Source organism: Stegastes partitus, unplaced genomic scaffold (assembly GCF_000690725.1).
Source record: "Stegastes partitus isolate 25-593 unplaced genomic scaffold, Stegastes_partitus-1.0.2 Scaffold778, whole genome shotgun sequence".
Classification (NCBI taxonomy): Eukaryota; Metazoa; Chordata; class Actinopteri; family Pomacentridae; genus Stegastes; species Stegastes partitus.
Genome location: NW_007578509.1, coordinates 301,988 through 316,605, shown reverse-complemented (window position 1 = coordinate 316,605; position 14,618 = coordinate 301,988). Strand labels below are relative to the sequence as shown.

Genomic DNA, 14,618 nt, shown 5'->3' with positions numbered 1-14,618 from the left:
GCCTGTGTGAGATGAGATTATTTAAGTTGTTAATTGGTGCTGAATCAATCAAACTGAACTGTAGCAGTGGGAGGTGGTTATCTCTGCAGGATGTAAAGTCAAGCTCACTGTAAACTGGTGGATGTTTGTTTGGCCAGTCATCAAAAAAGCAAAACTGCAACACAAACAACATTTTAAGATTTAGTTATGCAGTGAGTTTTATGCAAATGTCCAAGGAATTCTAAATACACACAGTACAATGACGGTACTGCATCATTAAACGCATTAGAGCAAGTCCACAGCATGTTTAACCTCTAAAGTGTGCACCCCAAATAAAAGTCTAACTCTAAAAAGCAGACCTGTAGCAACAAAAATAGTTATACCACATAGGTTTAGTTGGACTTTAACAAAAACAAACCTGCTGCATAGAAATACTTTCCTGTTCTTTCACCTTAAAACCACACAGGGTTAAAACTGGTACTTCTCCCTTTGCCTGCAGATAGAGGAATCCACCCTGCTGGACTGCTGCTCTGACTTACACACACACACACACACACACACACACACACGCACGCACACGAGAATGGGTGTGTATGTGTGTTAATGAGTTCTATGTGTGTGTGTGTGTGTGTGTGTGTGTGTGTGTGTAAGACGTATAATTATCCGAGCATGTGTTTGTGCCAAGTCGTGGAAGGCACCGTACTTTCCTGCAGATGAGCACACGCACGTGCACGTGTACGTGTACACACACACACACACACACACACACACATGGACACGCACACACGTACAGACACACACATGCAAAAGAGGACAAGGGAAAGAAAAACTAAAAAAACTGAGTTATTTAAAAAAAGGGAAATAACTCTCCTCATCTCACCTCAAATTAACTTTTATACCATCAAAGTGCAACGACCTGAAGTGACCTCAGGCTTCACCTGAACAAATCAATAAAACATTTATGCATTTGCCTTTATGATGACTTCTATTGAATTTCCCTCCTCAAAGGTCTGCATGTGTAAACATATTCTTTATCAGTACATGATTGTGAATACATTTAAGGTATTTTAATTATTGTGTAGTGGGTGTGTTTTTATGGAGTAGTGAGAGTGCCAAATTACATAAATGAATCAATAAAAGAATAATAAAATAAAAGCGGAAATAAAAAGATAAATAAATGAAATAAAAAATAAATAATGTGGCAATATAAAGCAACATTAATCAAAAATTAACCCATAAAAGAAAAGGCTAATAAAATAGAAATATAAAGACAAATATAAAAATATATTGTTTTATTTTTTAAAATAATTTTTCATTATTTCATTTACTTATTTTTTGTTTTTTAAATCTTTTTTAATTTTTTTTTTTTCATTTTTATTTTTATTTATTTATCTGTTTTTATAAAGTCACTTTAAAAGCAAAAGAAATACATGCGTCATTCCGAATGTGCACATTTTTCTGCGCATATTTCCTTGAACTTATTTTCAAATTTTCATGTCTGCCTTTGAGCAGCAATCAGGTGTCCGACTGAAACACTTTTCGTTTACTGTGATGATCCCTTCTGTTCACATCGAGCACCTAAAGATTCCACTGTGCTCCTTCTGCTCAAAAATACACCCAAAGGTTTGCTCGGGAATTTAATATAAGGTCACAGCTGCTGGAATTTGCCAAACCAAGTTAGATTCCCCCAAAGTTACACTCGACCCTAGTGAGGATCAGGCGGTGTATAGATAACATGTCAGGGTTTCTGATGATAAATAAACACATTATGCCATTAATTATTCATTCTGTTTAATGTAAAAAGATGTAAAAGTGCTATTTACAACATTTAAAAGCATTCTTAAGCCAGTCAAACCGCATAATTACAACATTTTCAGTGTACAATAAAATTATAAACAAACAAAAATAAAGACATACGTTGCTACAGTTGTACTGGGTCACTTGGAGTCATTCAGGTTTGTTAGTTTCAGTTTCTGCTCAACCTGACTCCAAAGATGCAAATTTTTTTTTGGTCTTTTTTTAGATTTTCTGCTAAAAAAAAAAAATAAAAGTCCCGTGAAAAAGTGAATCTATTGTTGGCTTTTTGATGCATCTGCAAACAAACGATTCTCCTTGAAACAGTGCCGACAGATAAAGAGGATTTAGTCAGACATGGAATTGACTTTTTGTCGTCGTTTTCACAATTGGAATAAATAAAAAAAGGGTGAAATGATTTGGAAAGTGTCAGTACGTCTCTACGTTTATCACAGCTTTGAGTTCATAAAACCACAAATTAGAAGCCGATGAGTAGAACCTCTTCTGGAAGTGAAACTATTTAAACCTCCCACATCTATTATTCTCTTTTCTATTAAGGTGTGGGGTGTCGTCCTGCCAAGATCTAAGGAGCTCTATAAAGCCTTCAGGGGGAAAAAAAAGTTGTGGATGTCTGTGAGTCTGTCGAAGATCTCCAAATTACATGAAGTAACTCTGTGAGAATCATCTACCTGTGGCGTTGGTTTAAAACCACCGGCTAATCCGTCCAGAGAGGAGACTGTAGGTTACAAAAATAAATCTCCAAAAAGCACCAGAATGCCATCACAGGGTCTGCAGGAAACTCTGCAAACGTTGGTGTCAAAGTGCCAGAAACGATCGAATAATGTGCCACGAATCACAGACGGAGATGTTTTACCACAGTAACGGTACATGTGTAGGAGAAGAGCCTGGCACCAGGTGGTGGAAATGTCCTGGCTCAACTATGGAGTCTTATCGAGATGGTGCGAGACCATCCGTCCAAAAGTTGAAGCGACAACGATCCACCAAGAAATGGCTCAGACAGAGGAACTGTAGGGTTACAGTAAAAGCTGAGGTCTGAATCCCACCTCTGGGGGGCTGTGTGAGGATCTGAAACCAGAAAACCCTCAAACGTTTTGCAATTTCTGCAGGAAGAGTGGTTTTTAGCAAGCCAACATCTGAAAGTGGTGGACAACTAAGAAGGTATTTTTGCAACGTCAAGAGTTTATTTACATTTTTGTCCACAAAGAACATCACATATAGATTTTTCTGTTCAGCAACTGATTGAAAAACTCCTTTACATGTAGGCACTGTTTTAAAGAAAATCAAGCTTGTGCAAATAAAAAAAAAGCCAACAGTTATCAACGTACTTTCCCACATAACGCTAGAACATCGACTCCCTCCCATTTTCAGCGACGCTAAAAGCCCCCAAAACAATTACAAACAGGCGATTTGCTAAAGCAGCTCCAGCAGTGTTGATGCGAGTCAGTAAGAACCCTGAATGTCACGCACAGTGTTTCTGAGCTCCGACACCTACAGAAGACCGTCACCAGGTTTCCATATCAGTTTCACAAGGCGGCAATTCACCTCTCGGTTTCCTCCCCTCTTTGCCATGCTCCCCCTCTCGCGCTCCTCCAGCTGTAATACAGTACTTCAGAATGAGGTTGTAGGTGTTGACATGGCACAATATCAGAAAATCAACAGTGCTCTCAGTGTCACAGCCAAGGAGGGAAAGCAGAAGACGAGCCTGAGACTTGTGCATTTTCCCCAGAAACAAGAAAAAAAAAGAAAAAAGAAGACACTGTTATGAAGTCTAATGTGAACAGTTGCCTGTTATTTGGGACATTTCAGGGAAGGATGTGACAAACAGAAACAGAGAGTAGTGTGGTACAGCGTGGTGGAAGTCACATGTGGACGCAATGACACAAGTTTCACTCTTGAACTGGTCGGATGAAGTCCTGTTTTCAGCTGTTTTTCCATCGCTTTATGGCCATTTTGTGTTTTTCATGGTACGCATCCAAGCAGCCCGTTTCCATCCAATAAACCGCATCGGTGCTGCTCTTGTACCGGGACGTCTAATCCAGCATTTAGGACTTCATTTCTGTGTAACACTGGCGTCAGAGATGGATCGTTTTTTTAAGGATTTCTGCGAGTAATCCCCCAAATCTGCACATTACGCCTCCAACGACAGACACCCTTCGGTGTTCGATGCTAATCGCTGGAGGAGGAAGTCTGAAAACGAAACCTTGCGGCTGAGCAGATAATTTAACACCATTAAAACGTGAGATTACACAGATGACAGAGGAGCTGAAACGCTGAGGCGGGGGTGATGAATGGCAGGATTAATCGGTGCCGCGTCGGTGTTGACACAACTGTGCAAACATCCAAGCGCGGTAACGTGTGTTTGATTATTGATTGTGTTACAACGGGCTTCATTTAACCTCGCAGGGCGACAGCGATGGAAACACTTTCAGACATAAAACAACAAGTTTCTTTTCAGTCGGGTGTAGAAGGTGTGACTCTGTAATTACTGGCACTAATCAAGGCAACACAGAGTCTGGAAGCATTTCATTGGTACCACCTAAACGAACCCAGAAAACAAGAGCTGTGCACAATTTTCTTTGGTCAATGTTCAGACTATATTCATGGAAAATGAATCATAAAGCAGGACAAAGAACGAACGAATGAATGAATATGTCGTGCTTCTTTAAGGGAGGTGGGGAAGTTAATATTTTCATCTTTTAAATCTGTGGCTCAGGTGGTAGAGGGGTTGTCCTGTGATCGTAAGGTTGGCAGTTTGATCCCCGGGTCCTCCACAGTCGAGGTGTCCTTGGGCAAAACCAATGGTGTCGCCATTGGTGTGTGAATGGGTGAATGAGAAAACATCGTAAAGCGCTTTGAGTACTACCAAGGTAGAAAAGCATTACATAAGTGTAGACCATTTACCATTTTAAGCCTTTTGATTTGCTCGCGAACAGCTTAAGAAGTTGCAATGAGCACATTACTGCCCCCTGTGGTCGCAGAGCCAATGGCAAACTTAGCCAAGCCACATAAACTTGAGATTTTTTCACCAAAAAATGCCAAATTCACTAAAAGACTACTTTTTAAGCCTTTTTTTTTTTTTTTTGCTCGCAAACAGTTTAAGAAGTTGTAATGTGCACACTACTGCCCCCTGTGGTCACACAGCAAAATGGTGAAAATCGACAAACTTAAACTAGCCACATAAACTTGAGATTTTTTTGCCCAAAAATGTCCAATTCACAAAAGACTAGATTCTAAGCCCTTTTTTTTTTTTTACTCGCGGACAGTTTAAGAAGTCGTAATGAGCTCACTACTGCCCCCTGTGGTCGCAGAGCCAAACGGCAAACTTAGCCAAGCCAGATAAACGGGAGATTTTTTGGCCAAAAAATGCCCAATTCACTAAAAGACTAGATTTTAAGCCTTTTTTTGTGTGTTCACAAATAGTTTAGGAAGTCGTAATGAGCACACTACTGCCTCCTGTGGTCGCAGACCAAAACAGTGAAAATCGTCAAACTTAGACAAACTACATAAACTTGCATTTTCTTTTGCCAAAAAACGGCAAATTCACCAAAAGACTACATCTAATTAACTTCCCTATCTCCAATAAACAGCAGCAAACAGTTAATTCTCCAAGCTTTCATGTTTTAAATGCACTCTTGGTGATATAAAATGCTTCGGTCTAATCTTTTCTTGCATGAGTTTTCTTCTTTTTGTCCACAACAGTACATTCAAAAAGCGAACATTGTTCAGCGTCAACAGAGTGAATTTATGCATCTTAAATCAGGAGAATACAGACATGCATGCATACAAATGAACAAACATTTTTTGCATAACAGGCTTTCATGATGTACTCAGCTCTCTATCGTTCTGTCCGGTGGAAGCAGGTGCAAAGTGGTAACAGGTATTTTAATAATCATGACAAAAACAACGGCCCGGCTTCTGGCGATTCGTCACACAGCAACACAACTCGTGTTTCAATGAGCACAAAGAACTCAAAGATAAGAAAAAAAGAACTGTATTTAATGTGAACCCTGTATCACCACTGTTTGCTGTGTTGCTGTTGGCTAAGCCGTGAGTGACAAACCTCCCCCCCTCCCTCTCTTTGACTCTGCATTATTCAGTGTTTGGTTTGTGTCCAGAAATCTCTTTGAGTGTTTAATGACCTGGCAGGCCCGAGGAGACTTGGCCGGGTCCTGAATCAATGAGCTAATAAACGGATAACGTGACCTTGTCGACAAACTGCTCGCCGCCTACGTTCGCTGCTGACGGCGAAACCAGAGGCTGAAACAAAGAACGGTGGAAGACAGACGGTACTGGCTGATGGGTCACTGTAGCAGAATATCAACGTCGATGAGTAAACATGACACTGGTTTGAATGGCTGGTTTCGCCGTCGACTTTGTTCGCTCACTCCGCTGATTGGGAACGTTGGTAACAGTTACTTGAATGTTGTCACTGCATCGACGAGCAGCTCCTGTTTTTTGGTTGTTAACGTGCAAAATGTTTTGTTTTTAATGCTGAACACAACACGAGCAAAGATGAAACCTGGTAATGCAAATCCGTAGGTAGTATTCAGAGGTGAAACCGGTTCTGAAATCCTGGAAGGCTGCTACTGTAACTACAGTAGGCTGGTTCTGACTTGTTATTAATGAGATTAACTGAATAATAATATGCGTAGACAGCTTCATGTCAGGCATTAACCGGTGATGCTGTCTATAGTGAACCAACTGGATGCAAAAAAAAATCAGGAAACACACGGATAAAAGATGAATTTTCCGCTTTTTCTATTGCATAAATGTCTTTAAAACTAACAGAAATGTGTTTTCATAAACAAAAGCCTCTACTTATACCCGTCCAAATGGGACTTTAGTTGTAATACGATGATCTCTTAATAACTGTGTCCAATAGTACCCAGATTAGCAGGACGAAGTGCATCCGTGTGGCTGGAAACGCTGGTGTGCAGTTCATTCACGCAAAATGTACAATGCAGGCAGAAGCAGGTATATATTTCATGGTAACAAAAATGTAAAAGATGGCACAGTAGTTTGGAAACACTGCGATTAAAAACGTCGGACTATAATGCAGTCGGTTGTCCAGTTGGTTCCCACACAGGTCGCGAGTCTGTTGCAAGCTGGATCCTTACGTGATGTGAGTGCAGGTGCGATGTGAAACCATCAGAAGGAGAGTTTGTGGACTGGACCCACCACGTAATTTAACAACCCTGGGTGGGCGGAGTTGATCGCCCAGGGAACTCATAGTCTGTACAATAAAACCCTCAAGAAGAAGAAGAAGAAGAAGCTAAAAAAAGTAAACAAGAAACTGTACAAGGCACGATTGAGTTTCCACAGGCGGCATTTCGCGGAGGCATGTTTAGGTGATACGACCGCCCCAGCGCAGAAAAAAAAAACAGAAAGGAGTGCAAAATCCCGCCTCTTTGGTTGTATCACAAAGGCTCAGAGGCCGTCAAGGAAAAACAGTGGTGCAAAAAAAAGGTAAAATCCAAAGTAGAGTTCCTTCCAGAGACCAACGGAGTCCGCATTGGAAACGGGAGGGACACACAAAAAACAGAAGATCCGAAAACTTCCATGTTAGACAAATGCTACGTCTGCTGGGCTTTCCAAAGGCTAAACCTGTCTGTTCGCACTGTAAATTATCCATCCGAGCAGCAGGACCATGACGCTGAAGCAGACCAGGGTGGCGGGCTCCTGGTGGAAGGCGTTGAGAGGAATCGCAGCCCGTCTATGTTCGTCTGCCACCCTCTGGAACACAAAGACACAGGAGGAAATGTCACAAACAAGTCACAAGCAGAGTGCAATTTAAAGAAAAATCAGCTTCTCAAGCTGTTTGCCAAGAACTGCAACTGCTCTCGTCAGACTTTCAGACTCTAATTCAAGCTTCTTGTTTGCAGCAAGAAGATTTTATTGACTGTTGAAACATAAAAACTGGAGGCATTAGTGAACTTTTCCTGCTGATTCATTTGAGAACAAAACTCTGTTTGAAAGGGTCTGACGTGTTCACTTGGTGTGGAAATAAAGACACAACATTTCAGTATGGAGTAATAAGAGAGCCAAATTACACAAATAAATCAATAAAAGAATAAAAAAAAAGAAAGTGGAAATAAAAAGAAGAATACATTAAAGAAAAAATAAATAATGTGGCGATATAAAGCGATATTAATCAAAAATGAATCCATAAAAGAAAAGGTTAATAAATGTAGAAATATAAAGACAAATAAATAAAATAATAAAAATAATAATGTTTTTTCTAAATTATTTTGTATTTGCATATTTAATTTTTAATTTATTTAGTTTTAATTATTTTTTAAATGTATTATTTTATTATTTTTTATTATGTTTCATTTTTATTTTTTGTCATGCACATATTTCCTATGCCTTTAGGGCAACATTAGGGGGAAACAATAATTAAAAAATGAAAAAATAAAAATGAAAAAACAATAAAAAATAAAAATTTTAAAATAAAAAAAAAATAAGAATATAAAATAAAAAAATAATCCAAAAATAAATTATTAGTATTTTTATTATTTTCTTTATTTGTCTTTATATTTCAACTTTTATTAGCCTTTTCTTTGATGGATTCATGTTTGATTAATATCGCTTTATATTGCCACATTATTTATTATTTATTTTATTTATTCTTCTTTTTATTTCCACTTTTATATTTTTTTATTATTCTTTTATTGATTTATTTTTGTAATTTGGCACTCTCACTACTCCATAGACCTGATATCACCAGTATTAAAGAAAAAACTGTGACATCAGACCTTATTTTATTCACAACTGCCTGCTTCGATCAGACAAGACGGCTGCTGGAGGATAAACTTCCTCACGCAGTCAACTGGTGAAAAAGGACTTTATTGTTTTATTTCTCAAATTCAACCATCGGCTGAACATTTCATCTCCCTCAACATAAACACGGTCCATAAAGTTATACATGCTGGCAGTAATCGTCTGTAATGGCATTTGCATAATTTCACAAAGTGTTCTGCAGTGACACAGACGTAAACACCTTCGAATCACTTGATGTCTGAGAATCAAAGGGACACACATACTGTATGTTTACATCCACAGGAAGCAGGTAAGTATAGTTCTCAACATCCTGCCACAACTCTCTTTTGACTCTCTCCGTCTCCAGGTGTGAATGCATGTTTGAATGCACACGTGTGTTTCTACCTACGCTAGTGGGTTTCACACTTTCTATTTTATCTACATTTTATCCACATGTACATTCTTCTGCTCAGAAAGCAAATATGAAAACACGCATTCCTTGTGTCATGTCCACAAAGGGCAACGCAGGCGAAATATAGCTGCAAAGAAACATGTAAAGAGCCCTTTTAATCATCCTAAAACCTTCAGCGCTCTGTTCGTTCTGCTGCTGCGTCTCTGTGTGCTCCGCTAACCAGACGGCGACGCCCCGACCTGATGCCACTGCTGCTGTCAAAAGCCCCACCTACTGCCCCTCACTTCCTGCTGAGGGAGCTCCATGTTTCGAAGAGTAGATGGCAAACCTTAATGCTGGACATATTGGCTAAATGTAATGATGTAGTGAGGTGTCAAAGGGTAGATTTAATGCTGCTCATCCAGAGAGGAAATGCACAAGACTTAAAAAAAGTTCAGCAACTCAGAGTCTTGGTAAGTGATGCTTCAAAAATGTTGCATCCTACGTTTCCCATAATGCAACTCAATGGCATGTTTCATTTGCCTTCATCCTTCCAACTGCATGAGCCAAGATCTAGGCCAACCTTTAAAATCTCATCAGAACCTCGATGGTACCACCTCTCCAGAGTCATGAAACATCTCCTATAATGGTACCCTCACCCCAACTGGTCAAGGCAGACATCTGGCCTACCTGAGCCTTTCTTCTCGTTAAAATTGACTTTTTTTCTTCCCACTGCCACCAAACTGCTTGAGCAAAGGGATTTGTTGGGTTTCTCGTTTTAATATAATATTCTCATCTTCTGGGACTCCTTAGGCGTGGAGCCAACATGGTTCTGATGAGATTTTAGAAAAAAATGTTCAGAGACCTTGAATTTTGGTTCCCCCTTAGGTGATGCCTCAAAAACGTTGCATCCTACATTTCCCATAATGCAGCTCAACAGCATGTTTCATTTGCCGTTATCCTTTAAACTCCCCAAGCTAAGTTTTAAGCCAATATTTCAAATCTCAGGAGGTTTCTTCTTGTTAAAAGGGAGTTTTTCTCGCCAAACTGCTTGATGGAAGGAACTGTTGGGTTTTACTCTATAATATAATATTCCAGGGTCTTGATCTTCCTACTGAAAGAGCCCTGAGGTGACTTTTGTTGTTAATAATATAAATAAAACTGTTGAGTTGTACTTTCAGAGGCAGATTGATACTCTGATGGAGCACCGCTTGAGCTGATTACTCCATAAACTACTCCCTGAATCATGTCAAAGAAGACACCAGCCGGAGGGACGCACTTGTGGATTATCACATTATCGACTTGACTTTTCCATGATTTTTTCCCCCTTAAACCTCAGGAGAATCGTCGGCGAGCAGGGGAAGTTGCGTCTGGTTTGATTCACGCTCAAAGTGTTGAAACATCTGACAAAATGACCAGAACCCTGCTGGCAGCCCTCAGCGTTTCTCTCATGAAACGTTTCACCATCTTCAGCTGGAGTCGTAAGTGAAATCACCTGCCGTAGTTTTATTTATTTAAGTTGCTTCACATCGTATGACTCAGCGCAACTCTTTCCTGTCCTTTGCTGTTTCTTCGCGGTCATTTAGTCGAGCTTGGCAGGCTGTTGACTAAAACAGGTGTTTTCACTATTGCTGCAGTTGACAGCTCTATGGCTTTGCCTTGATCTATTGCTCCAGCAGCAGCAGCAGCAGCAGCAGCTTCTCCCCAATAAGAGATCTGCCTGGTCATTAAAACAGAAAGGACATTTCCCATGAGTGAATGCGCTCCAGGAAGATTGGCCACAAAGAAAAAAACACTCTCCAGAAACAACAAGGTCTCTTCTACGGAGGAAAGAGGACCTTCACAGGGGGATCTGAAACCAAAAGACACTTCCAATCACCGTCAGAGAAACTCCTTCAACTCAACTCAGCAAAATTTCCTGCTCATGTTTTGAGGCTAGCTACTTAGCATGTGTTCTATAGTTGCTCCTATTGGCTGACAGCGGAGGGTTGCACTGCAGCTCACAGGTGTCAATATGAAGCCGAGTTTAAAAAAAAAAAAAAAAAAAGCTCTAATTGCTCCGATAAATTAAGTGTTCCCTTAAAAAAAAAAAGAAAGAAACCTTCTGCTCTAACTGAAGCACTTACAGGAACAACTGAGGAATTTACAAGCAGGAATAATTCTTTCCGCTGTGAGATGGATGTCCTGTTTTGGCATCGAGCCCTTTAAATACAGCTCGGCCGGATGGACTGTACAATGCCATCCAGACATCGACTGGCGCAGAATAAGCCTCCTGCCCCGGGGCTAGACTGCACTCTGAAAAACAGGATCCTTACTGACGAGAGCGAGAGGGGAATATCAAAGCCGTGTGGTTTGATTCGAAAAGTGAGCCAGAAACCACAGAAACCCCTAATGCCAGAGGAGGAAGCAGGTGAGGCAAAGACTCGTTAACCCTGTAATGAATCACAGGCTGCTTCGACATCTGCTTCTGACCAAGTCAGACAAACAGGTCAACGATGACCAAAGACGAGACAAGATCTGACCCTGGATGGAAGCGGTTTGACAAGCTGGAGAGATTTACTAGTAGAGGAAGACGTCAAAAATGGAAGAGGCAAAAACGATTACTTACAAGAAAGGTACCTACACACCAGCAAGTGTTTCGACCCAACATCTACCTATACAGACACACAGGCACATCCTACGTTAATTGAAACTTAGCTATCACCCAGGAGTGTGACCCTGGGAGGGTAACAAGGTACGACTTTATGCTAATGATGGGAGCAACAACTTGGAGACAACCAATGGTTTGATGACACAAAAGCTTGTTATGATAAGGATCAGGACATCATGGTTGTAGGCTTGTGTAGTGGCAACAGGAGAACAATCAAAAGGGTAAATGATCACTTATATAGCGCTTTTATCCAAAAACCTTTTCTCATTCACCCATTCATGCACCAATGGTGACAGAGCTGCCATGCAAGTTGCTGCCTGTCACTGGGAGCAACTTCGGGTTCAGTGTCTTGCCCAAGGACACTTTGACTGTGGAGGGGCGGGGATCGAACCGCCAACCTTGCTCTACCACCTGAGCCACAGCCACCCTTATCAACAAATCGGACTGTAACTGAGTCTGCATGTTTAAACCGAGTCCAAATCATCCACACCTCTTTATCCGTGCGATCTGGTTGGTTCATGACTCTGAAATATCCAAATGGATGGGCAGGAAGGCTTTCAAGTCCCCTTTAGGATCAACCAGATCGACCTTAGTGATGCTTTCTATCCTACATGAGGTCAAGTTTTCTGTTCTATTGGGTTTATGACTAAATATAGAGAAGTAGCATCGTGATGTTAGCAAGTAGCAGCTAAAGCCCTCACAGGATGGTCTAACCACATGCCAACCCTCTTGTTAATGCCCCTAAAGCTTTATTTTAGCCTTACAAGACCAGGATCCAATCTAAATGAGCCATAACTGCAATTTCAATGGTCACTGGGACATCAAGACTGCATGCAAGTTTGATGGTTTGCCTCAACGTAAGGTTACCCACACTTCTGCTACACATGTATGTCAGCGCAACAACACGATCGGTTACATGTTTCCTGGTTTGGAGCAGATGATTGGGTTTTTTGGGGGCGGGACATGTTGTCATACAGCTGCCATCTTTGGTGTTAGATTCCCTATCAGGTTTTCTTTTTTTTGAGTGGCAAGCATCTTCCTCACAGAAATTAAATCGTCCATGAAAGAAGAAAACTCTTTTTTCTCCATGAGGCACATCTGGAAAAACACTTTACTCTGACAGGTCATGTGATACTTCTTCTTCTCTCTTTGGATTCCTTCCCCCAGTCATCATCACCTTATGAACTCTTCTAGCTTTAAGTCAATATTTGAGGAGACAACGGCGTAGGAAGTAGCCGGTCGTAGGGCGGGACGGAGGGATCTCGCTGCTGCAGCTCAAACTGATTTTAAGGAGCTGTTGTTTTTGGCAGTACAGTGAAGAGCAAACTCTCCTCTAGTTGATTTTTTGGCAATGTGTTTCCATCTCCTACAGCTTGAGCGCCTGCTATCACCATAGATCAGCAGCTCAGTCATTAATTCTGCCTCAGATTTATGCTCTCAGGTTGCAGCGTTTTTGGCCTTTCGGGGCGTCATTACGCCTCCTTGTTGTGGAAACACTGACATTATTGTTATTAATGTTGACTTGCTTGCAGCAGTGTTTACTGTACTGCACATTAGAGACCTGTCTCTCCTCAAAGCAGCTTTAGAAGGTTTGTGGTTTTTTAAAGTTGGCAGAGTTGCAGCGCTCTTTCCTCACCTCAACAACCGCTGCAATGATTCGACTGTCAAGATGGTCTCTGGTTTGCAGAGTGACGGAAGGGATCGCGCTGGCAGATTTACGAGTCCCAAGGCGCAAAGCAACCTCACTGATAGCTTGTTTCACTATTACATGTTCGGTTTTATGGTCTACTGACATCCAGATACCCCGAGATGCCGTTAAAGCAGAACAGTCGGCTGCCTTTTGTGGTTCATCACATCCACTAAATCTGAGAAGCTCCTCGGGGACGACTGGGATTTACGGCAATTTAGAAAACCCAAGATAAGTGAGAGTATTATACACGTCAGTTTAACTTCAGATTTTCTGACCCGGAGGGCAAAATGCCACCACATCATGCCTCCACGTCTCCGTACATGTTGATCTGCACTCACGGTGAGCAGCTGGCTGTCAATGACAATGTAAGAGGAGGATGTGGTGCACCTGGGAGGAGCTACGAGCTGATGTGTGTGGTTTAAAACTTTTTGACCAACTTGTGTCTAAAAACCACCTCTCACTGTGTATAACGAGTGTGTTTACAACTGGATTAATTTGTCAGATAACTGCTTGCTGTGAGTTTCTTGGAGACATCGATACCAGTTTCACATCTCCTCTTTCAGTATGGAGGTAATCTTAGCCTCTAAAGGTTGGAAAAAAGGTCAAAACAGCTGCTTTAAGAGCCCTTTTAGTCGAAGATGCAGCTATCAGCACCTCCAAACCTCACGTCAACATGTCGTATCTTGTTGTTTTTTATTCCGAGTACAAACAGTAATGTCGAAGAAGGTTGCAGCGAGTCAAGAGATCTGGAAACACAAATAATCATCTCAGATTTTAAACACTATGTTGACAATAGGGCCGCTCTGTTATTTGGATGATTGGTCGTATTTCACAGTCAGGATGAGAGGTTTGATTTCCACTGAAATCAGAAGCAGATGTACGGAGCTGACAAAGTGCAGGCTGAGAGGCTGACACCGAGCCAAAACCGGCTTCACCAACAAAAAAAAGAAAAAAAAAGACTTGATTTTCAAGCTTTTTCTTCGGGATTACAGAAAAGGAAACACACACACACACACACACACATGCAAATCCAGACACACATTAGTGATCCTCTAATAGTTCCCTCACTTGAACTCTTACCTCAAATAACCCCCTTCCACCATCTGAGAATAGAAAACCTGCTGCCACAAATCATTTTCCTGCTGCCACTGCAACTCTGCAGGCTTCTAACGAGTAATTCGACTGGCGCATGCAGATGCACGGACACATGCTCCCAATAGAGCCGGTGTGATGCAACGGAGCAACAGAGCAACGGACGTGAAAAAAGAAAAGCGAGCGGTGCAGCAGCGGATCTCAGGGAAACAATCAGAGGAGACGCGACAACTCGTCTGCAC

General features: G+C 41.2%; 1 protein-coding gene across 2 annotated transcripts in view; it reads right to left on the bottom strand.

Annotated features, from left to right (window-relative positions):
* Positions 1-5,391: 5,391 nt before the first annotated feature.
* LOC103364767 (bcl-2-like protein 11) overlaps positions 5,392-14,618 on the bottom strand; it is a 29,179-nt gene continuing 19,952 nt past the window's right edge. For both annotated transcript variants that reach the window (XM_008292015.1, XM_008292014.1), the window contains exon 4: positions 5,392-7,527. In XM_008292015.1, the coding sequence (XP_008290237.1) occupies positions 7,393-7,527 (135 nt within the window). In that variant the 3' untranslated portion in view covers positions 5,392-7,392. The remainder of the gene's footprint in view (positions 7,528-14,618) is intronic.